This window comes from Peromyscus maniculatus, chromosome 5 (assembly GCF_049852395.1).
Source record: "Peromyscus maniculatus bairdii isolate BWxNUB_F1_BW_parent chromosome 5, HU_Pman_BW_mat_3.1, whole genome shotgun sequence".
NCBI lineage: Eukaryota > Metazoa > Chordata > Mammalia > Rodentia > Cricetidae > Peromyscus > Peromyscus maniculatus.
This window is the reverse complement of record NC_134856.1, coordinates 10,054,236-10,078,141: the sequence shown is the minus strand read 5'-3', so window position 1 is coordinate 10,078,141 and position 23,906 is coordinate 10,054,236. Positions and strand designations below refer to the sequence as shown.

At 53.9% G+C, this 23,906-nt stretch overlaps 2 protein-coding genes across 24 annotated transcripts in view; one reads left to right on the top strand and one right to left on the bottom strand.

Moving 5' to 3' along the window:
• The window catches only part of Kifc3 (kinesin family member C3), an 89,177-nt gene that overhangs the window by 13,046 nt on the left and 52,225 nt on the right, over positions 1-23,906 (bottom strand). For 2 of the 23 annotated variants that reach the window (XM_076571635.1, XM_016003756.3), the window contains exons 1-5: positions 20,860-20,982; positions 16,748-16,952; positions 14,022-14,164; positions 8,414-8,552; positions 5,730-5,911 (exon numbers count right to left, since the gene is read on the bottom strand). In XM_076571635.1, coding sequence (XP_076427750.1) covers positions 5,730-5,911; positions 8,414-8,552; positions 14,022-14,164; positions 16,748-16,913 — 630 coding nt within the window. In that variant the 5' untranslated portion in view covers positions 16,914-16,952; positions 20,860-20,982. Of the gene's footprint in view, positions 1-5,729; positions 5,912-8,413; positions 8,553-14,021; positions 14,165-14,346; positions 14,452-16,402; positions 16,699-16,747; positions 16,953-17,095; positions 17,390-20,859; positions 20,983-21,327; positions 21,544-23,906 lie in introns of those variants that run through there. The other 21 variants (XM_076571636.1, XM_076571634.1, XM_076571633.1 and 18 more) reach the window with 17 other exon arrangements.
• Positions 174-11,029, top strand: LOC143273239 (uncharacterized). Its single transcript, XM_076571649.1, has 3 exons — positions 174-375; positions 8,547-8,621; positions 10,617-11,029. Exons 1-3 carry the CDS (start codon positions 321-323, stop codon positions 10,892-10,894), a joined length of 408 nt encoding a protein of 135 aa, XP_076427764.1. The 5' UTR covers positions 174-320; the 3' UTR covers positions 10,895-11,029.

The window sequence follows — 23,906 nt, the reverse complement described above, 5'->3', positions numbered from 1 at the left end:
ACTTGTTGACCAAGAGGGAGGGGCCATAAAAGACCCCTTTGGCCTGAGATTTCAGACACTAAGTTACCTGTGAGCTCATCTCAGGAAGCAGAGCCGGGGAATCTAACCCTATTTGTCTGAAGGGCACCCTATTAGGGGTGGCCATCGCCCCCCACCCCCAGGCATAACCTCTAACTCCTTCACGGCCCCTGAGGACTGGCGGCACCTGGCTGGGCAGGGCAGTTGGATCCCGCTGCCAGGAGAAGGCCCCGGCCTGTACTTGGGAGGGTGCCTCTGTTTCGAGAAGGCTTGGGGGCAGAATAAGCAGGTGCCTGGAACAGATGGAATGCCCAGAGAACTGGATGGAAGACAGGAACAGGAAGAGCAGAGAGCAAGGTACCACACCCTGCAATCCTGGGGGGGGGGGGCACTCACAGCTGGCCTGCCGCTGGGGGCTTGTGGGGGAGGGCTGCAAAGGTCTGCAATGGACAAGCAGATAGCGGATGCTCAGAGCAGTTCAACAGCAGAGGGCGGTGTTCGTAACTCCTGAGAGTCTCCCGGAGGTGACGGGAGCTCTGGCCTGGCCTGGCCTTGGGCAACATCCTCCCCACTGAGGTTATCGGCTAGAGCAGCGGTTCTCCACCTGTGGACCCTGACCCCTTCGGCAAGCCTCTGTCTCCAAAAAGACTTACTTTACAATTCGTCACAGTAACAAAATCCAGTTATGAAGCAGCAAAGATAATCTTATGGTTGGGAGTCCCCACGACATGAGAAACTGTATTAAAGGGTTGCAGTACTAGGAAAATTGAGAACCACTGAGCTAGAGAAACTGAGGCAGGGGGCAGAGTGACTGGGGCCTGTCTGTCTACTTACCTGACACAAACCCGCATTTACCATGGCAGAAGCAGCTGGGTAGAGGTGGGGTACCCAGTCAGGTCTGCATTTTCTCAGCTGTCTGCTCCCAACCCAGTGATTACCTCCATACCTCCCACCATGCCTGGGCAGCGTGGTCAGCAGCTATCTCTAGGCAAAAATGAGGCCCTGCCAAGAGTGCTGCAGAGCCTTGCTGAGCTGGCATTTCACCTGGAGCCCCTGGGGGATCAAGGCAGTACCCCTCCCACAACCAACTCACCCCCTCTGCCTCGCATACTCCCCAGCCAGGAGGCTGGCCTGGCCTGGTGCACACAGCTGTATCTGTGCCGAGAGGCTCCCTCGAGTCCTCCACCCGTGAGGAGCAGGAGCAGCATTTGAGAACACAGGATCTCAAATCCGACCGGACCTCAGCTCACAGGAGCAACCACAGACAAGTCCCTTCACCTCCCCGTACCTCTCCACTTCCCCATCTGCACTACGAGGCGACCTCATCCAGGCCTTAAAGACTAAATGAGGAAATCTGTGCAATGTGCTTGCCAAGGCCGGCACACGACGTATTCTACAACACACTGAGCAGCAGGCACCTGAATTTCAGGACCAGAAGTTTTCTGTAGTTCAGATTTTTAAATTTTCCCATATACACAGTGAAACATCTTAGGCATGGGGCCCATGTCTAAGCAGAGTTCATCCATGTATCATATGCACTTTATACATAGAGTCTGAGGTAATTTTTACAGTATTTTTAATTAACATTTTTGTGCATGAAATAAACTTTGTTCAGGCTTGGCTGTCAGAGTTGGGGTATCATGTTTGGTGTAGGGTTTTGGATTTTGGAGCATTTCGGATTTGGGCATTAAGGATGCTCACCCTGGCCTAGCATAGGAGATCTGCAGTGACCCTCAGAACTGCTGCATTCCCAGTGCCTTGCACTAGGCTGCTGGTTCCTAGTAAATGCAGATGAACGCCGGAGTGCAGGAGTGCCCTCAACGACACAGTGGGTGCTGAGGCTGGCACAGAGCATGAAGCCATCAGCATGGTATTGGGCTACCTGTGGTGGGCGGACAGATGTCCACTCCACTAAAGACCAGAACTGCCACATGACTTCATGCAGAGGCTGCCAGTGTGGGAATGTCAAAGGAGCCATATCTTCCAATGTCGGGAACAGAAGAGAAGGCCAGGGCTGGGTGTGGCTGAGCACTGGTCTAGCACACACAAGCTTTGGGTTCAATCCCCAGTACTGGGGAGGAGGGGGGCAGATTTTCATGCAAATTGAGATTTAAAACTGGCAAGTAATTTGATTTTAAAATCCGGCCAGTGAAAACTATTAACTTCAGCAAAGTCGCAGGATATGAAATCAACGAAAAAATCAGTTGTGTTGCTATAACAACAGACTATTCAAAGTAGAAAATAAAATCATTCCACTTACAGTAGCAGCCAGAAAGAATAAAATCAGAATACATTTAAACAAGAGGAGCTGGGCAGATGGCCCCGAGGTAAAGTGCTTGCTGCTGAAACAAACGGATCTCAGGTCAGGTCCTCATCATCCATGTAAAAAGCTAGGCATGGCTGGGGCTGGAGAGATGGCTCACTGGTTAAGAGCACTGACTGCTCATCCAGAGGATCTGAGTTCAAATCCCAGCACCCACATGGTAGCTCACAGCCATCTGTAACTGCAGTCATGAGAGATCCGACAGCCATTTCTGGCTTCCAAGAGCACTGTGGTGCACAGACACACATGTAGGCAGAATACCCTTCCACATAAAAATAAAAGATTAAGGAATATATTTTCTAACCTAGGCATGGCAGCACACACCTGTAACTGGAGTGCTGGAAGGAAGGAAGGACAGACAGGCAGACAGATCCCAAGGGCTCGTTAGCCGCCCAGTCTAGCTAGTCTAGCTGAAATGATGAGCTCGGGTTCAGTGAGAGACCATATCTCAAAACATAAGGTGGAGGGTAACAGAGGAAAACACTCCATGTCAGCCTCTACCCATGCATGCAACTGGTGTGTACATGCATGTGCACACACCAGAAAGGTAAGAACACAGAATGAAGGCTACAAAGGTTGCTAAGAACATTCAAGATGGCATAAAGGGAAAGTGTCTTATAGTCATGGGTTGAAGACTCAATCAATAAATATAAGGGTTTTAACAATGTGCAGAGAAATCTAGAGAGCCAAGACAATTCCTGCCAAAACCCTAGCAGCGTTTTCTAAAGGCATTAAAAAAAAATCCATCCAAAAATTCATATGTCAACAGACAAGTCTTGTACAAGAAAAATGGAGGTGGAAATCTGTCTTGACTTCAGCACTGCAGCAGTCAAAGCAGTGTGGCTCTGGCAAACAGACAGACAGACAGACATAAAGACAACAGGAAGGACAAGGGAGTCCAGAACAAGCCTCACATACATGTTCTAGTGATTTTTGACAAGTGTGCCAAGGCCATGCAACGGCAAAGAACCATCTTTTTGACAGCTGGGGGTGGCAAACTGGTTCTCCGTGTGTCAGATAACAAAGCTGGGCCTTACCCACATACCATAGGGTGATACACAAAGTGGGTCAAAGAAATTACACCATAAAACTCAGAAGAAAATACAGAAGAAAAACCCTAAAACACTCGATGTGGCAGTGATTTTTTGATACAGTCCCCACAACATGAACAGTTAAAGGAAAAAAAATAGTTATGTGGCCTTTACAAAAATTAACTTTCATACTTCTACAAGTCAACAAAAACCACTAGTATAAGGGCTGGAGAGATGATGCAGAATTAAAGCATGGCTACTCTTCCTTCCAGAGACCCAGGTTTGACACCCAGAGACCGCAAGGCAGCTGTGTACAATGCCAGTCCCAGGGAATCTGATGCCCTCTTCTGGCTCCTGCAGGTACTGCATGCATGTGGTACACAGACGCGTGTGCAGGCAAAACAACATACGCATAAAAAAAAAGTAAAAATAAAACATTAAAAAAAAAATCACAGGTATAAAGCTTCAGATTTTCATCCCTGAAACAAAAGACACCAAGCAGAGTGAAAGGTAACCACTGAGTGGGAGGGAAATGTGCAAACCAATCGCCTGAGAAAGGATTACTACCCAGATGAAGTAAAGGACTTCTACAAGAATGGAAACCAAATCACCTGGACTGAAAAACGAAGAATTTAAACCCACAGTGAGATACCAGTGCACGCCCGCTGGGACGGCTGTTCAGTAAGTGCCAGTGAGGACACAGAGACACCAGACCCCCGGGCACCGCTGGTGGACGCAGGACACGGTGCAGCCACCGTGGGAAAACTCAAAAACCAAAAACTGAGTTAGGCCTGGGGGGTGAACACCTGTAGCCCCAGCCCTCAGGAGACAGAGACAGGATTGTTGCCTGTGAGTTCAAGGCCACACTGGTCTAAGTAGTGAGTTCCAGACCAGCCAGGGCTACATAGCAAGACTCTTTAAGAAAAAAAGTTTAATGATAATTATAACAAACTGAATCAGGTGTGTGGTTTACGTCTGCGATACCAGTGTACAGGGGGCAGGAAGCAGGAGGTCATCTCAAGGTCAACAGCAGTCAATATCAAGATCCTGTCCCAGTGAGGCACAGCAGCACACAACTTTAATCCCAGCACTTGCAAGGCAGAGAGAGAGAGAAGCGGATCTCTACGAGTTTCAGAGTTTGAGGCTGACCTAGTCTACACAGGGAGTTCCAGGCCAACCAGAGCTACACAGTGAGATCCTGTCTGAAAAAGAGGAAAAGAAAGCCCCATCTGAACAATAAATAAACAAAAGTAAGCAATGAAAGCCGGCATGACTCGGCAATTCCGAGTCGGGCATATAATCCAAAGAACCGAAAGCGGGCACTTGGGGCGTAGCTGTACATAGCTATTGTAGCGGTCTTATTCAGTGTCCAGAAGGTGGGCGCCACCCACTATGGAGTTCCACAGCACCCCGGGCTAGATTGGGAGCTTCTCTCAGAAAACCCAAAACCCAAACCAACAGCCAACAGCACAAAACAACAATAAAACCCACTGTGAGGCACGGGGAGACAAGAGGCCACAGGAACCCTCACTTTATAGTTCGTAATCAATTTCTTGTCCACACTTATGACCGGCCCATCTGATAACAGCAAAGCCACACTCATCAGCTGGCTAGAAATCAGAAGATGGAGTTCAGAGGACAGACAGACGATGCCCCTACAGCCAAGATGGCCTCAGACAGATGTACTTCTGTGGTTCCAACCTGCCCCTATGGCCCAGGGCAGCACACAGTGACAGGGAACAGCACATCCAGATTCTATAATCAGGTTAAGGAAACGAGGTGCAGACTGGCCACAGGGCTAAGGAGTACTGCCAGAGTCAGGGCGTGCTCCCGACTCCAGGCCCGGGAGTTTGGCCTTGTCTCCACGGGATTGGACCCTACAGAGAGCAGCCCACAGGTACAGAGCTTCAGGAACCATCTCTGGAGAACACTGTTATAAACATGTAATCAAGAAGCTCACAGAAAACCTGAGCAAAGGCTAGGTACAATTTTGAACTCCCAAGTTATCCGGGCCTGAGGGTGGGTTGAGGATCCTTCAAGTGGGGATTTAGAGACACCAGAGTGGGGCTAGGGACACCAGAAAGGCTGGGTACCTCACTTTCAACTTCCCCTCTTAATAAGCAAGTAGATTTCATCAATTAAAGGGAGAAATGTTTTGTCTGGGAAGATGCTCAGGTGTTAAAGACACTTGTTGCCAAGTACAACCACCTGAGTTTGAACCTCCTCACCCTGAAGCATCTTCCCAAACCAGAAGAATGTCACCACCTGACTTTCGGGGGTCCAGGTACCCTAGCCATGTCCTCTGACCTGCTCCACAGTGGGCAGTGGCCTCCGCTTGTCCCTGCCTCCCCAGGTACCTGGTTCTGCAGCTGGGTAGTTGTGGCTTGCCGGTCACTGTCGTGGAGGGCCAGCCTTTCCCGAAGGACCACCAGCTCCTCCTGAAGCTGGGACATGGCCTCCACCGTCCTATGTACCACGGGGTCTGGGCCTGGTGACCCCGACAGGCTTGAGCACCTCCCGATGCCAAAGAGCCGCCCACCTACAAGCAAAGTAGTGGCTGATGAGCAGGACGGTGGAGGGCTGCCTGGAGGAGGGGTACGGCCATCACAACAGAGCACACCATCAGTGGGGAGAGACGCAAGCAGGTGAGCTAGGAGAGGCCTGAAGGCTGCCGCAAAATGGGGTCGCAGGGGACCTCCAGGTCTGCCTTGGGGAGGTCACTTAGGCAGCAGCTCTGGGGACAAAACTGCCTACACCAAGGCTCAGGAAAGCAGCTTTTACTGACTCCCTCCAAAGCGGGGTGTTCCAGGTCTAAAGGGCCTCTCCGTGGCCAGTCTCCAGGCAACTCCCACCGGGGAATAACGGAGGCTGTCTCAGCAAGGGCTCTTCGTGCTAAGTCACGCCCTCTCACCAGCACAGCAGAGGGGACCGGGTTTCCCAGCCGCTCGGTGGGTAGTGGTCACCTGTGCATGGAGGAGGGGCAAGGGGGGGATGTGCAAGCGCAACCCGTCAGGGCACTGACAGACCAGCGCATGCACGCTCGGGACAGGAGCAACCAGGAGCACTCGCAGGTTGGTGCCTGCACGTGGGGCCACACATGTGCGAGAAAGGGACAAATACCAAGTCAGCCAGGGCCTCAGCCTGAGTCCTCCCGTCCCCCACCCGCCATTCTGTCATCAGAATGGGAGACACAAGACAAGCATCGAGGGCCAGTGTTTGCTCCACAGGTGAGCATGGCCTGTGCACTGAGGAGCCAGCAGCAGTCTGGGGGGTGGAGGGTGAGAGAAGAATCTGCCCTCTCCCCTCAGCAGCCCAAGCGGAGCCCTGCAAAGTGTCTGGGAGTGCTGAGGGCTGGTGCCAGCTGGTGAGCCTCCCACTTGGATGAGGCCTTAGCTTCTGGCTTTCCCAGAGGTGAGGGCCTCCCTGGGTCTGATGCCTACCAATGGCACCCTTGACTACAGTTCTGCAAAGCCCCAGAGCAGCACAGGGAAATGGGAGGCAGCAGCTGTTAGGGGTTCTGCTCCTCCCAGGGCTGGGGCTGAGCAACCCATGCTGGGCCAGTGGCCTCGGCTGTGTGGCTCTGCATGTGACACAGCACGCAAGTCACACAGAGCTGGCCCGGCCTCTGTGATCTATTCTAGAGGCAGTAAGGGCAGCCCGATGCTTCTAGGCCAGCACACGGGGGTTGCCATGGGTGGCATGTGATCAGCATGGCCACAGACTGCATTTGGTGCAGGACAGAATGTGCTGGGCTCGGCTGCAGAGAGCTGGTCTTGCCTTTGGAGTCACATGGGAGGGACCCTGCGGGCTCTTCCTATGCGAGACAGTTACAATGTGCCAAGCCCAAAAGCAGCCCCGGGAAAGAAGCTGGGATCCCATCGGCAACACAGGTGTGGGTGACTATCACAGGCCTCGGCAGGCCTGTCATCCGGCGACCAGGCTCCTGTCCTGGGAGGCCCTGAGGCCCAGACCTCAGCATGGTACCCTGTGTCGGGGGCCAGCAGTTAAGCAGAAGCTGCAGAATCATGGGCAGTGGAAGAAACACTCTTGAAGAACCTAAAGGAGGTCTGAAGATGGGAAGAAGCCAGGGGAGGTGAGGCCCAGGGGAGGTGAGGCCCAGGGGCGCTTGAACAGAACAAGCCCTGTGCTGAGGAAGCTACCACCTGACAGGTCAGTTTCTAGAAGCACACCCACCACAGGGCCCAGGGCTCAGCTACTGTGCCAGCCTTCATTGCTAGGAGGACCCAGCCTTCCTCCTCTGGGCCTGTCCTACCTAGCTGGCCAGATGGTGGCCATTTTGAAAGCCTGGCTGCCCATTGATCAGCCAGACCCTACACCAGCCCTGAATCGAGGTGGACCAGGGCTCACCCAGAATAGGCACTGGCCCAGACTCGGAGGAGGGAGTGACCTCCTCCAGGAACCGCAGCAAGTTCAGACACAGACTCTGGGATAGCGACACCTTTTCCCCACACTCCTGGCCTTGCCCTGAGGCTGCTCGGGAGGCTCTTTCTCTGTGATCACTGGCCTGTACTTACTACAGAAAACCCAGAGGACTGCAAATGAGCCCGGAGAAGCTTCTAAAACCAGTCAGCTCTAGGTGCCACAGTGGACTGAGGATAATGGAAGCACAGGCTGAAGGGAGGGGAACAAATCCTGCCCTCTAGATCCTCTGACCAGAACACAGCCAGGCCCCCTGCGGCGGGCACCAGTGGCGTCTGGGAGGCTGCTCCTGGGCCCTGCTTTAGATGGGTGCTTGGAAAAGACAAAAAGAAAGGAAATCCAACCCCAGCCTCCAGTGGCCAAGGTCTCTTATCACTGGGTGTGGCCCTGGGAGAAGGGACGGGACAAGAAAGAGGACAGACACATGGCTGTCCCTGAATCTGGAGGAGGCTGTCCAGGGTCTCAAGTTCATGTCAGGTGGCCAGACTGGCTGAGCCACCTCCAGCTGTGGGGCAGAGCACCAGACAGCTGGGACCCCCGGGAGCCTCCATCCTGCACCCGCTCAGCCAGGTGTGCCGATGGTGGGGCTGACCTCCTTTACCTGTGTTTTCTACATTCATGGCGCCACCAGCTTCTGGGGCCTCCCGGTCCCGCTTGGGGGCCGGCGCCTGCCTCTTCAGGAGCTTGTCTTCTCTCGTCCCCTGACTCTTGCTCTCGTACCCCTTGTCCTGCAGGGCCTGCTGCTGAGACACAACCAGAATCCTCTCGTGAAGGGGACTGTGCTGAGGAGGGACCCTCGCCCCGGGATGGTGAGCATCTGGTCCCTGGTCCCAGCAGGTTGTCTCCACCATGGAGATGTGGACAAAGAGGCCTGCCTGGGATCCCGGGAAGCCAGACTAACATCCCACAGGAAGATGGAGGTGATTTACTCTCGGGACCCACAGTAACCAGCCTCCACACCAGTAAAAAAGATTCGAAGAACCTAGGGTCCCTGGATGACGCTGGCGCTATCCCTGCAGGCTCTGTGGGGCAGGGGTCACCAGCATGTGAGCAGCTGGTTCACATCATCACAGGCGACTATCCAGTCCTGCTATCCACACAGCAGGCTTGGGGCAACTCCCCTGTAGCGTCACCTGCACCGACACCTTGGCAGACAGCCTGCCACCTAAGGATGGCACTCCCAGGACTTGGAGGCTGCACATGAGTTCATCTGACCAGGACAATGACCAACCAGCCTCCTTCATGCTCTGTCCCATGGGGCTATCCAGGGGCAATGTGACCCCCATGTCCTGGTCAAGGGACTGAGGCAAAGGTAGCCGGGCTGGAGCAGACGAGTGGAGGGGCTGGAAAGGGGTGCTTCATTCAGAGACAACCCCTACCAAGCAAGGGTCAGAACAGTGTAAGGAGTGTGATCCCACGTGAGGGTCATACACAAGGTACAGATGAAAATGAACTGGGGAGCTCACAAGCAGCTGTGTGCGCTAGGTGTGGGGAATACACACAGAGACCCACTGAGATAGAAACAAAAGCAATTTAAACCTGGGGCACGGAAATAAATTTCATAACAGGAGAAAAGGCAAGGTGAGAAGCAGACGGGGACTTCCCGGTCATTCTGGAGACATCTGGGGTTTGAATTTTTCACCTTATCAACACAGTTTGGTTTGGTTTGTTTCTGTCCATGGAGGGATCTGGGAAGAGGCTTTTATGTCTTCGTGCCCTCTCAAGTCAAGTGTTATTCTTTTTATCTGTATATGTGGTCTCACTCTGTAGCCCTGGGTGGCCTGGAACTTACAGATCCATCCGCCTCTGCCTCCTCACTACTGGAATTTAAGGTGCGTGCCAACACCCAGGCCAGCTGCTACATATATATATTTTAATGCTCAGTACAGGGAGGGTGAAGCCCAGGGAGACAGTGTGTCACCTGCGTGCTGTGGGGCCGTGGACAGACTCTGTGTTCTTCCAGTAACTGTTTCCCACCATCGTATCCATCTAGAACCCCTAACCTCTGCCCTCTAGTGCCAGTGGGCAAATCAGTGGCAGCCGCAAGTGAAGCACACTAAGTGCCTGGCATACATAAGCACCACGTAGATAGCTGTGATCTGTTAAGATTTCTCTAGTCTCCACTCTTCCACTTTGAGCATCAAACGCCAATCAAAAGAAATGCAAGAGTGAAAAGCGGCAGGGCCAGGGGCCTGGTCAGCCACATCCTCGGCCTCTTTCTCCCTCATCTTCGGATTTAGGAAAACTCTCCTCGGCTTCATTTTGTCCCCACCCTCCAACCGCCACACCATCTCGAGCAGGTTGGGGGAGGTGGGGTGGCGGGGACGGCAGCAGCTGGAAGTTTCCACTTGCCTTCAGAGAGGAGCAAAGGTTACACTATTTCTGGGCTGCTGGCCGAAGCACAGGAAGGACAGACGTCCCCAGGGGCTGGGAATGTCTGCACTGCCTCTGTGGGTGCACAGCTCACGCTGTAGTTGCTGGAGCAAGGCTGGAGTGACTGAGTCTGTGACCTGCAGGTCGAGTCACCGTGCTTGGGACACACTCCAGCACACATCCATGTCCATATACACACGGCAGGGCTCGGCAGGGGCCGGAAGGGCATGAACGTGTGAGCCAGTCGCTATCGGCTTCTGAATGGAGCGTCAGCAGAACCGCTGAGGCCAGGCCTCCATAGCAGCCACAGCCTAGCACCCCATAATCAAAGTTCAAGAACAGGGCCACCACCCAGCTGAGCTGCAGCTCCTGACCACAGCCTCCCGATTTAACTTCCCTCTGGTACCCTTAACTATTTATTGTCTCACCAGAGCCGCTCTGCTCTCCTCACAGACCTCACAAAGGAAAGAAGGACCGGCCGTTCAGTTCCGGGAGAATCTCACAAGAACCAGGAAACATAGTGAAACAGCGGTGCCTGAAGTACCATCACCCCTGGGGTCCCGTTCAGAGCAGCAGCCCAGGGCTGCAGCTGCCGGAGCGAGGACGGCTCAAAGGTATGCGTTTCCCCAGCACCCAGCTGGACTACCATCTCCACTCACTTCATCCCAGCTCTGTCAGTGGCTCCGAGAAGGGCAGGATGTGTGCATGAGGCCATAGAAGCTGCGAGGAAAAGCCAGGCATGGTGGCTTATGCCTCTCACCACAGCCCGTGGGAACACGAGGCAGGAGTATCTGCCATTGGGTTCCACACCAGCCCAGGCTACAGAGGGAGTCCTTGTCTAACAAGCAGAAAGAAAGAAGACCAGGAGGGGAATCTGGGCAGCACCCCCAGACAACTCTGGCACTTCATCCTCTGAAGTTGTGTTCCTGGGGTCCCATTTGTATGCATGCATCTGAGGTCATTGTTGACTCTCTGGAGCCTCTGCTTGGCTACCTTCCCTATTTCCCTCCTCAGCATCTCTGCACCTGTGCTAAGATGCATTGGCAGAAGGCAGCCAATCCATAAATATCTGTTCAGCAAATGCACATATTAAAATACTAATGCAGGAGGGCCGAAGAGACACTCAGCAGTTAAGAGCACTGGCTGCTCTTCCAGAGGAGCCAGGTTCAATTCCCAATACCCACATGGTGGCTCATGACCATCGGTAACTCCAGTCTGAGAAGATCCAATACCCTCTGCTGGCCTCCACAGGCAGCAGACATATATGTGACCAAACACACATACACATAAAAATAAATAAAAATCTTAAAAAAATATATACTAATGTAGGCTATACTGGGTGGTTTTGTGTGTCAACTTGACACAAGCTAGAGTCATCAGAGGAAGGAGCCTCAGCTGAGGAAATGCCTCCTTGAGATCCAGCTGTAAGTCATTTTCTCATTTAGTGATCAATGGGGGAGGGCCCAGCTCATGGTAGGTGGTGCCATCCTGGACTGCTGGTCCTGGGTTCTATAAGAAGATGGGTTGAGCAAGCCATGGGAAGCAAGCCAGTAAAAAGCTCCCCTCCATGGCCTCTGCATCAGCTCCTGCCCTGGGGACCCTGCCCTGTTTGAGTTCCTGTCCTGACTCCCATCAGTGATGAACAGCAATGCTGAAGTATAAGCCAAATACGCCCTTTCCTCCCCAGCTTGCTTTTGGTTATGGCGTTTCGTTGCAGCAACAGAAGCCCTAGCTAAGCCAGTGGCACTAGAGAGATGGCTCAGCATTTAAGAGCACTTGCTGCTTTTGTGGAGAGCCTAGGTTCCGTTCCTAGCACCCATATGGGAATTCACGTTAATTAGTTCCAGACATGAAGTATCAGCAGATCTACCGAAGAGCTGGAGAGAACCTAGATTTGGTTCCCACCATCCACATGGTAGTTACAGGGATCTGATTCCCTCTGGCATCCTCAGGCAGCAGGTACCAGGTATGCACATGGTACATATTCATATATGTAGGCAAACATTCAAACACATGAAAATAAATCTAAAGACAAACAAATGCCATACCAAGCTAATACAGCTGGGTATGGTGGCACATGCCACCTTTACTCCCAGCACTTAGGAGACTGAGTTGGCAGATCTCTGTGAGTTTAAGGCCAGACCGGGCTAAGTAGTGAGAGCCTGTCTCAGAACAAAGCAAACAACAAACTAACGTGGGCCAGCCAGATGGCTCACTGGATGAAGGCACTAGATGCCCTGAGTTCCCGTCCCCAGAACCTATACAGCGGAAGGAGGGCCTCCTCCTACAAATTGTTCTCTAACCTCCACAGGCGCACTGCGCTGCACCCACCCCCACCCCCAGCACCCCCACACATACACAGTGAATGTAAAATAGTAACGTCACAACTGCTTGAACGTCAAAGGAGCTCCCTGTAATCAGATGACACCCAGGGCAGACACAGGATTTTACTATCGACCACCATCGATATTTGGTGTTGATGGGACGAACCTAAGGCCTCGTGCATGTCAGGCAGGGGCTCTAATGCTAAACCATGCACACAGCCCAATGGTAGTTTATGGTAAAGTCTCAAGTGGGATGCTATGCAGTGGTTAAGAGAATGGAGGTGGTGCTCTGTGACTGACGTAGGAAGACATCTCACAGGTGATAGTGAGGGAAACAGCATGTCGTAGACTAATATGTAAAAGTGAAGATAAAAACCATATAACTGGTGGGAGCACAGGTAAGAAAGTGGGTGAAGGTGAACCTTTCATGGTGGACTTGTCGAAGGACCAGGGGTGCATATAGCTTCTAGGGATTATACTGTGAATTCTTTACACCATCTGGATTTTTTTAGGGGGGGGGGGGAGTTGTAGCCCTGGCTGTCCTGGAATTGGCTCTGTAGACCAGGCTGTCCTTGAACTCACATAGCTCCACCTGCCTCTGCCTCCTGAGTGCTGGGATCAAAGGGGTGCACCACCACCACCATTAACACCTCTTTACACCATTGAAATCAAGCTAATTGTGTTCAATAGTTCAGATCTCAGCCTACTGTGTGACCAGCAGCAAGTGAGTCAACCTCTTTGAGCTCTGAGCCTCCATGGCCTCGTCTATAAAATCCATACAAAACAGTTTCTTTCTGTTGAGACGTGAGATCTAATGCTTGTGTTCCAAAACAGCGTGAATAAAAACTGCTATCTCTTTGTATTATTTCTACAATCAAAGCCTCCCCCCATATACGGTAAGTATGCCTTTTGAAAGTCAATGACATCTGCAGAGGAAAAGAATCTCCCCATCTCCCCACCATCTTCTTTTGGACTCTTTTTTTCCCCCTTTTGTGAGACAGTCTCTCTGTATCCCTGGCTGGCCTTAAACTTGCTTTGTAGACCAGGCTAGACTCAAGCTCCCAGAAGATATCTGCCTGCCTCTGCCTCCTTAAAGGATTAAAGGCATGCACCATGCCCAGCCTGGCCTTCGCTTTGATTCTTCAAACAAGGGAACACAGGCATTGTCCACATAGAAATAAACAGCTCCCCAAACTGGCCTGTTTTCCCAATATCTCCTCCAGCTCCCGCACGCACGCACATCTTAGCAAAGGCCTCACTTCCCACCTCAGCCTGGGTGTGGCTCAAAAGCTCCTGTCACCTCCTGAGAGATCTTCCTGAGATAAGCTGAAATGAAACCTCGTGCATTCATTCATGCAGGCTCTCAGCTGTGGGCTGCAAAGGGCCAGCTAGCCAGCAGGTGCCTGGCAGGTCCCCAGTGCTTCTCCCTGCCAGGCCCAGCTGCCGGAGCTCAGAGGACCCAGCACACTGGCCACGCTCACCCTCGCCCTGCATCTGACGGCCCCCGCTTACCTGAACTGTCAGGTAGAGTCTATGCGGACTCCTCGGGCCAGGCCAGTCCACACTGAGGGCCCGACACTGTGCCAGGGACGGGCGAGCCGCAGTTCGGGCGCTGGAGTCTTCCTCACCACCAGCTAGGGTGTCCTTTCCACGCCCTGTTCCAGGACAGACAGACAGGCCAGATGACATATTTGGCTGCTGGCCAAAGGGACCTGAGCTCAGTTTTTACCCCCTCCAACCTGCCCAGGTGTGACCAGCAGGGCTTCATGTGGCCTTACAGGCTCTCTCCACACAGAAACATGGGTAGGGACAGGTTGGGGCTACCTGATTTTCTTACCAAAAGGGACCCTGAGATTCTTCTCTGGAGGGTACCCAAGGCCCTACTGGGGGCTCTCTAGTTGCCACAGTGGCTTCTGGGGTCCACACTTGTCCATCAGCTCCTCTGCAGAGAGCAGCAAGAAGCAGCCGAGACACTGAGTGAACTGTACACAGGGACACAGCTTTATTACCCAGGCTGCCTCTAGGTGGCAATTTCTCCCTGGCCTTCATTAAGACCAAACCCACACTGGGTGGCCTGGTCCCTGCTGTTTCCAGAACAGCTAAAGCGCATCATCCTCTGGGGCCTCTCCTGGGGCAGGACCCCCTCCCCTCCCCTCCAGCTGGGCTAAGGTGGAGACAGCTGGAGAGACGGCTCAGTCACAGAGCACATAGAGCTCTTGCAAAACGCTGTTTTGTTCCAGCACCCACACTGGGTAGTTTACAACTACCTATGGGTCCAGCTCCAAGGGATTGGATACTTCTGAACTCAGTAGGTACCTGCTCTCACAAACTACACACTGACAAAAACACATAATTAAAAATAAAATAATAAGTATCTTTTTAAAAAAATCAATAAATGGAAGCTTTTTTTTTTCACCAGGCACATGCTTTTAATCCTAGTACTCCGAAGGCAGACGCAGGCATATTTCTGTAAGTTCAAAGCTAGCCTGGTCTACAAAGCAAGTTCCAGGCAGCCATAGTAAGACCCCATGTTTTAAAAAAAATGCACAGCCATGACCCCGGGGTAAACTAATATCCTGGGGGCATAACCCCATGGTGAGGATCAAAGAGAATTTAGGCACAGCCAGGACCCACAGATACTATCAATATGATAGCAACCGCCATCACACCCACCCAGGGAGGTGGAGGACACTCCCCTTGTCAGGCAAGCAGAAAACCAGAGACCCTGAATAGTTAACACTACAAGAGTGTCACCCGGGGCTTACATTCAAACCCCATGTGCCCACCAGCCCTGCTTGCCTGTCCCTCTCCCGATGACAGTATGACTAGGGGGATATATGGGGAGGGGGGGCTGAGGTGCCCTTGGTGACTGAGACTCACAGGTGCCAAGCCTGTGCCTGTCTGTCCCACTCGGGTTTCACTGGACCTGTATCTTAAGTTTATAAAGTGGCTAGAAGTCTCTAAAGTCACTGTATTCATTTCATTCACACACACACACACACACACACACACACACACACACACACACACACACACACACAGAGTAGATGAAAAACTTAGTGAGTTTTCCAAGGTGAAATGTTTTGTTTTGTTTTACCGGAAAAGTCATACTCGTCTCTATTACATTCAGACCCCGGGGACAAGCTTGTAGAGTCCATCCTTTGCCTTTTCAACCCACCAGCTCTGACGACCCACAGAGCCCCTGCTTTGCCTGAGGGCTCCCAGGGTATAAGGGGGTGGCCGGTCCCGGGCAATCGCAAAGCTTCAAAGCACTGCCTGGCTACCATGGGCAGAGAGAACGGGTTACAGTTAGAAAGGGAGACGGCGGGAATCTGTTACCCGCCTTCTCTGAGCCTTCACGTACCCCTCTCTGTGTACTGAGGGCCTTAGACCCCATGGACTCATGGCCCAGGGGGCCAGGCCGGTAATCTGAACACGAGCAGAAGGCAGCAAGCCCCTGAAGGCAGTTCTCCTGGACAACCCTGCCTTCCCACACAACCGGGGCACCCTGCCTACCTGCCCACACAGAGCTGGGGAAAGGGTCAGGGCAGCTCCTCACCCCCACACCCAGCGCCTACCCAGAACAGAGGAGCCGCTGGCTCCTTGACAGTCTCAGCACCTGGGACATGACCCAGAAAACCGACTGCTGACAGCTCCCTGGGGTACAGACATGGCCCAGGCTCCAGGACCCTCTCCCTCTATAGACCTGCTGGTAGGATCGCTTTGAAAGCAGCGTTGGCTGGCTGACACCGAAAACCCAGGGCCTGACACCCAAAGTCGGCTGGGCAACACGGAGCAGCCTGCCTTCCCTCCTCACTCCTGTCCAGGGCAGCCTGGCAGAATCAGGTGTAGGCGCTGAGCAGGGCACCCAGGAGGTCAGCCGCTTCACCTACCTTGTTTACCGACCTCCAGCTGATATTAGAGAGCACCCAAGTGAGATCTCAGAGTCCCTGAGCTGGTTCGGCTGGCGGGAATGAAGCTGATGCCGCGGTGCTACGGACTGTTAAAGTTTAACCGGCCCCAGCCTTCTCCTCCTCCCCGGCTGGACGCAGGGAAGGAGCACCCGGTGACGCTGAGCTGCGCTGCGCTCCACGCCCAGCCGGCTCTGAGCTGCTGGCTACCCTGTAATTACCTGACAGCTCTGACTGAGTTTAGGAACCGCGAGAAACCTCAGTCTCATCTCTGGGATCTGGAGGAAGGAAGGGAAAAGAAGAGGCATTCTAAAAATGCGGACTCACCAGTTCTCAATCTCCCCTGGCCGGTGTGTGGGAAAGGGCGGGCGGCTGGGCTGGCTGGGGCGGGGCGAGCCATCCCAGGCTTGGGCTCCTGGACCCGGCCCACTCTCCACAGGCCCCGCAGTGAAGGCGTGGCTCCCAAGTTCCACGTCCTGCGAGAGGGGACCATGGCCCGGGGCTCAGCAGCCTCTTCTGGGTGCCGGGCAGCCTGTGGCGAGAACAAGGGGAAAGGCGTTTAAGAGGCGTGGGTCGCCCATATGCTGTGCCGTCTGGAAGGGTCTGCAAACAGGGGCCCCCTGCTACCTAGGATAGCACCCCAAGTGTAGCAACCCCTCAGGACCCTGGACTCACAGGAGGGGCCTCGGTACTGACTATGGCATTTCCAAATGGGCCAGGAGCGAATCTGTGTCTGCCACTCACGGTGAAGATCTTCGAGGGGCCACACTGGGTAGCAGCCCCGTGTGGAGGAAGCTCCAAGCCCATGCTTCCAAGCAGTGGTAAGTTTAATCCTTTTCCTCCGTGACATCTCATTTTCTAATTGCACCCAGCTGCTTGCTTAAGTCTCAGCCTTCGGGCTGTGTCCCAAGCCAGCGGCCCAGCAGCGAATACTCCTGAGTATTAGCATCTCACTGAGGAGGGGCTCAGAAGAGGCTGGCTCGGGGCCAGGGGCAAGCTGGGTTTACATTCAGCAAATCCTCAGAGCCAGTTCATTCACACATTCACACAAGTAACTCGGTATTGAGGGTGTGGCGGGCACCCTGCCAGGCATTCATTCAGTTCTTTCATAATCATTTATTGAGTGCCTACTATGTGCTGGGCACCAGCAGAAGTCATCTGATTAGAAAGAATGGACCCTCAAACATCCAGTCAGAAGAGAACAAACCTCCCACAAACCTTCACAGCGTTAGGTAAAGGTTTATTGAAGTGGTGGTGCGTGCCTTTAATCCCAGCACTCCAGAGGCAGAGTTCAAGGCCAGTCTGGTGTACACAGCGAGTTCAAGGCCAGCCAGGGCTGCATAGTGAAACCCTGTCTCAAACACAAACAAACTTACACAGTACAAACAGGTTAGGGCGGGTTAGAGAGGTTCGCTAGGAGCACGGATCCAGGATAGGAAGTGGACAAATGGAGAGTTCAAGCACAGATTTTTGGATTTGGAGGTTTTGTTTTGAGTTTGGTTATTTGAGACAGCGTCTCAGTATGTAGCCCAGACTGTCCCTGACCCACCATGTTCCTCAAAAGTCTTTCTTGAGTACCTACTGTGTGCAGAGCAGCCTCAGGAACATTTAAGCTGACCAGACTTTTGTCGAGGCCAGCTGCAGAAGCAAAGTCAGCTTAAAGAGGCACCACGGAGTTTGGTGTGCAGACTGAGCTGGGCACCCAAGGGACTTGCTACAGAGCTCCTGGGACTGTGGACACTTTCCATCTCCCCACCCCTCACTGTACTGACAACCCCCTGCCAGGCAGCGAGAACACGTGTGGAACAGGGTCTGTCTCCGCGGCCCGCCCCCCCCTGAGCGTGAGGGGCTCACAGAGCTGTGCCCACATGCTCCACGATACCTTACTACATGAGTATCCTGAAGTGTGCGAGCATGCGTGCGCGCATGCACACACACACACACACACACACACACACACACACACACACACGAACCAAAGCCTGGAAAGGAGGAGCAGCCACCGAGACTCAGTCCTAAAGGCCACCACTGCTAAAGGTGAGGGTGAAATCGGCAAGACAGACCGAGGCAGGATTAAGTAAGGACAGGGCTGGGCTGGGGGTGGAAACAGTGACTGGAGGTGGGAGGTCCTCAGAAGTGTCTGGAGAGCAAGTAGGACAGTCAGGTGGCCATGGCGAAGTAAGAGAAAGCCCTAGAGAGAGCTGGGCGGGGGCTCACACCTACCATCCCAGCACTCAAAGGCTGCAAGTTCCAGACCAGCCTAGGCTGCAAAGCAAGTTCAAAGTGGCTCAAGGATTTGGAGAGGGCAGAGGAGGCAGCTGTTTCCTTCTCTGGGGGAAGTTTAGCTAGGATGGGAAGGAGACGAGCTGAGACAGGGGAGAGGTGGCATGTGAGATCAGACAGAGGGGCAGGAACAAAGCATCTAGAGGCAGAGAAATAAGCAAGAATCTGGGGTCGGAGACCGAAGACTTCAGATCTGATGCTCACAGGGCCACGTACTGAAGACAGTGGGGTCCTGGTCTCTTCCTTCCTTGACTGACGACAGTGTGGGGTACCCACCGGGAAGGGGGCAGGGATGTGGAACAAAGGGTCAGGAAGATGCTGATCCATGTAAGTCACCCCACACCGCTGATGCTCGGAGATGCGTGGAAGGTGCAGAAGCAGGAGGAGCAGGTACAAACGTCCTCCCCGGGCAGCCTGGCACAGAGCTGGGCATAAAGCCAACCCTGCAGGCCAACGGGGAACGAAGGGAGGACCGTCCTCTGCAGGTGAGACCATGTAGGACAGAGTTCCAGGGGACATCAGCTCAGTCTGGGGGTGGGGGCCAGAGGTAGGAGACCATTATTTCTGTGCTATCAGGAAGGGGAAGTTGGAGAGGCAAGCCTGAAGAAAGAGGAAGGGTGTGTGCTAGATCCCCAAGAGGAAAAGGCAGCTGAATTTAGCAGCTGGAAACCCTGATGTGACGTCAGGAATCTCAAGGAATCTCAAACAAGCCCAGGGTTCCAGGCCCAGAGAGAAGCACATACCCTCATACACGAAGTGTCTGATTTTAGGGTCCCGGGACCTCTGCTCATCTGGAATTCACGGGGCAGAGCTATGAGATTGGCTCAGGCCTTAGCCCTGCCACCTAGGAGAATGAATCGCCCAGTCTTGGTCTTATCTCCATGTGTAAAGTGGTGAGAGATGCCCTTCACAGGACTGGCACAGGCAGCAGACAGGGCACGTATGAAGCGCTGGCATGTAGAATGAGCCCGAGATGCTATCTTTTGGTGTACTGTCCCATGGGTGGGTGAATGTGGAGGCCGGTTGGGGGAGGGGCACTCGCCTGTCTGGGTTTAAGCCAGCCTGGTAGAGCTGCCCTCCTCCTGTCGTAGACCAGAGACAGTGCAAAGACCGGGGAGTAGACTTCACAGTCACCTATACACACGCCACGGCTGGAAGACGGCTTGGTTCTCCTGGGTGAGCATTTTGGGGCTGGCTAGACTGGGCTAGGTTTTCCCTGGCACACAGAACATGTTCTGGGGGGAATCCAGACGTCAAATTCTCTGCTCCCTGGTGCCCATACAGCGTGCAGAACTCACTACCTCGGGCCCTGAAGTCCAGCCACACAAACACACAGAACCGTTCCGGGGCTGCATTCCTAGCAAATGACTCTCTCTGGCCAAGGGCACGGGGAAAAATCCTACCAGGCTGGGAAGGGCACTCACCCAGTCTGGGGCAGAAGGACACTAAGGAAGGTGAAGCTTGGGTAGTCCCAATGCCTAAGCTTGAGACATGCATTCAAGGGTGGGAGGTGACAGACGGACTTAAGAATTTGAACCCAGCTTCCTCTTCAAACTGTCTCTGGACCGGGCCTTTCGCTGTATCAGCCAGAGTTCCGCTGTTACTTGGAGTAGAAAGGCTGAAGGGGGACAGACAGCGTCTGGGCGCCCCCTCCCTGCAGGGATTCCTGAGCTGCAGCTGTCAATGACTTGATTCGTCTGGGCTTGTGAGGGTTATCTCTGAGGCCTTTCCTCCTAACCTAGGGGCTGGCGCACCCCACCTCGGGCCAGGCCAGAGAAAGCAACTACCCGGGGACACAGAGGGTGGGCCCCAACTGCAGCCTTCCTGGGAGGGACCCGTGCGGGGGAAGGGGGCGCGCTGGTTGACAGGCAGCTCCCAGGTCGGCTCTGCACATTCCCCACCAATGAAATCGGAAGCGGGTCTCGGCGGCGAGACCCCAGAGGCCGTGCCACCCCTCAAGGCCAGGTCCCTGCGAGAATCTCCGATTGGACGACGCAGTGGGACCCCCAAGCACAGCCGGGTCCCTGGGGCCCGGCCGCCGCGTGGGCGAGTGATCCGGACGGAGGGGTCCCCCGGCAGGGTGGGCGCGGCGCCCATCGGGCAAGCCTGGAGGAACCGGTCCCAGCCCGTCCTAGCCTGCCCGGACCCCGACTCACCGGCCTAGCGGAGACAGGATCCCAGCGTCGCCGCAGAGCCCAGGGCTCGGCCCGCTCCGGCCCGCCCTCGCGAGGCAGCTCCACGCCGCCGCCGCCGCCGCCGCCTCCTCGGCCCGCCCCGCGCCCGCCCCTCCCGCACTTTCCACAGGAAATGATTAACTCAGGCCGCGGCGCGTTCCCATGGCAACGGGCTCCGGCGGGGGGCACGCGCACTCTCGCGCACGCGCCTGCCCCGGGCGCATGCCCCCTTCTACTCCTACCCCCAGCACGGGCGGGTACAATTTATGTGTACACCCTCTGGTGCACGCGCCCCGGCACACCTGCCTGCGCCTTCGGAGCAGGCTCACACCCTCCACTGCACACACTGCACTGCGTGCCTGCACACTCGCCCTTTGCCTGGCCCACAGGAACGCCGGCGACCTCTCACTCACAACCCAGGTGTTAACACTGAGAAACGGTTACACTCACCCTCAAACGGTTTGCACTCCGCCCCTAACCCAGGGGCAGAAGTTTCAGGCACTCCAGCTGAGATTCACACACATCCCGGCGCACAGACTCGCATCTTAAGAATACATTTTCCCATTCTAACACTCTCGGACATGCTCTTGCACACGAGATCAAGCCTATACACACACACACGTTCACCTGCTCTGCCATGCGGGCATGCACACACTCTCTCTCTTCGACCTGCCTGCCATACTGCCTCTCCAGCTGCGCCCCTGCTCCCCAGCCAATGAGCATCTTGAGCAGCTTGCTTGGGGTTTGTTAAGGTAACACATTCTCATAAGCTCCAGCCAAACAGCTCCGAGTATTACAGCCCCCGATCTGTCTTTCAAAGCTCCTCCTGGGGCGCCTGAGAGCCTCAGAAGAGGCCTGGGAGAGAGCAGGCCTAGCCAGCCAAGAGAGACAGCTGACCCAGAGGAGCCACTCTGTTCTTTGTCTCCCACACAGAGAAGCATTTATTTCAGTCGCAGTATGCCCACTCGAGGGTGCGGAAGGAGAAAGCGGCGCAGGAGCCCATCCAGCAGAGGCTGATGGTCCCCAGATAACCTGAGAAGGGTGGGGGTCTGCCCCGGCAGGCTTGGCGAGGATGGCCTAGGAGGGAACTCCAGAGGGTCTGCAGCCTCAGATGGGCCTGATTCCAGCTGCTGCGTCGTCCAGTCGGAGACAGAATCTGGACCAAGACGGGGACACCGGCGTCGGCCCCACAGAGTGCCTGGTACCAGAACAGTACAATAAGCCCACAGCTGGAAGCAAGCACTATATTTATTGGAGGCTCCATTCGTGGGGCAGAGGGTTGTCTATCATTAACATTTGAGTATAAAAGCAAAAGCCTTGTCCTGCCTAAGGGCTGGGACACTGACATTAACCTCAACTTCCTCCTAGCAAAGCCAAAGTCAGTGGCTGTTTTTTTTTTTTTTTTAATTAATAAAAACGTTTATTGTTCCCTTTTCTCCGATCACAAAAGTAGTGGATGTCCATTGTAAGCACAGTCCCGCCCACCGGGAATAAAGGCTGCCAACACTTCATCTAGCACAACCGTTCCCTGGGCACATAACAGACACCACTTATTCAGCCCGAACTCAGTGCCAGGCACTGTGCTGGGCTCTTTAGCCACAAGCTCCTGTGGGATCCTGCTCAGCCCAGGAGGCAGCACATCCTGTGTCCACTTGTTCACGAGAGGAAAGGTTCGCTGGCAAACTCCGAGTCCAGCAGAGACGTGTGCATATATATGTCCGTACATCGAGGGCCTCCGTGGGAACACAGGAAGCACCAGGCAGGGGAACATGAAGATTGAGGCATTAGGAGGAAGCATTCTTTTTTCCCCGTTTTTATTTGATTTTTATTCACACCTATTAGTTACACATAATAATGGGCTATGTTGTAACATTTTCACTCGTGTGTGTGTGTGTGTGTGTGTGTAATGTACTCTTTTTTTTTTTTTTTGGTTTTCAAGACAGGGTTTCTCTGTGTAGCTTTGCGCCTTTCCTAGGACTCACTTGGTAGCCCAGGCTGGCCTCAAACTCACAGAGATCTGCCTGGCTCTGCCTCCCGAGTGCTGGGATTAAAGGCATGCGCCGCCGCCGCCCGGCTTTTAGGATTTCTTATAAGATCCTGGGTGAGGGATTATTACCTAACTAGCAGTTACAGACCTGAAGAAAATGTTCTTGCCCCAGGGACCATTAACTGCTACGGGTACTCAAGGGCTGGTGGGACCTCACCCCTTGATTTGGTGTTTTCGGTTTCCGATTAGGAGGAAGCATTCTTAAAATTCCAGCAAGGCTCTAGCTTAAAAATGTTCGACTGATTATGAAGAATTTAAGAATTCACACTCTGCCGGTCTTGGTGGCACAGGCCTGTCATCCTAGCCACTGGGGAGGCTAATGAGAGGATTTAAGTTCAAAGTCTGCTGGTTACCAGGAATTGCATACCAACTCCCTTTCCCGGGCAGTTTCAACAGAGGCTGCCAGCTCTCTCCTAACCATGGGAAATGTGAAAGATCTCCCAGACTCCTGGCCACGCTAACCAGGTCAGGCCGTCACAGCCCTGGCCTTGATGCTTCCTGCCCGCTTTAGAGATGGCGCTGTCTAGGGCCAGATAAAAGGCAGTGGCCAGCACACTGCAAACCTACACCCACATCTGAGGGCAGGGGTCCGCAGGGGCGTCTAGGTCCTCAAAGGGCATGACAGCCATAACCCTCACACCTATCTGAAGTAGCCAAGGGCCCAAGAGCTCTTCCCCAGAGGGAGGCAGAAAGGAGAATTGAGAAAACCCTTCTGTGATTTTTTTTTTCTCTTTCTCCTAGTGTCCAAAGTCCATCACAGATAAGCAGACAAGATTTTTCAGCCTCTAAAAGTCCATTGGCCAGTCACCTCCGGCCTTCACAAATGCCCCAGGGAAGTCTCATTCCTTTACAACACCCCCCCCCACACACACACACACCTTTATCTCATCAGTTCTTGATGACCTTCGAGTTCTGCAAGTCCAGCAGGCCACCTTCCCTTTCACTCACAGGCCCCCGGCAGGCAGCAGAAGGTTTCCCATCC

What these genes read in the sequence shown, in the direction of transcription:
- LOC143273239 (XM_076571649.1), top strand. Translation starts at nt 321, where the DNA reads ATGGAATGCCCAGAGAACTGGATGGAAGACAGGAACAGGAAGAGCAGA. An exon ending in CAGGAAGAGCAGAGAGCAAG is followed by an intron (nt 376 to 8,546) that starts GTACCACACCCT and finishes CTTGTCCTGCAG; the next exon opens with GGCCTGCTGCTGAGACACAA. An exon ending in GGGACCCTCGCCCCGGGATG is followed by an intron (nt 8,622 to 10,616) that starts GTGAGCATCTGG and finishes TTGTCTCACCAG; the next exon opens with AGCCGCTCTGCTCTCCTCAC.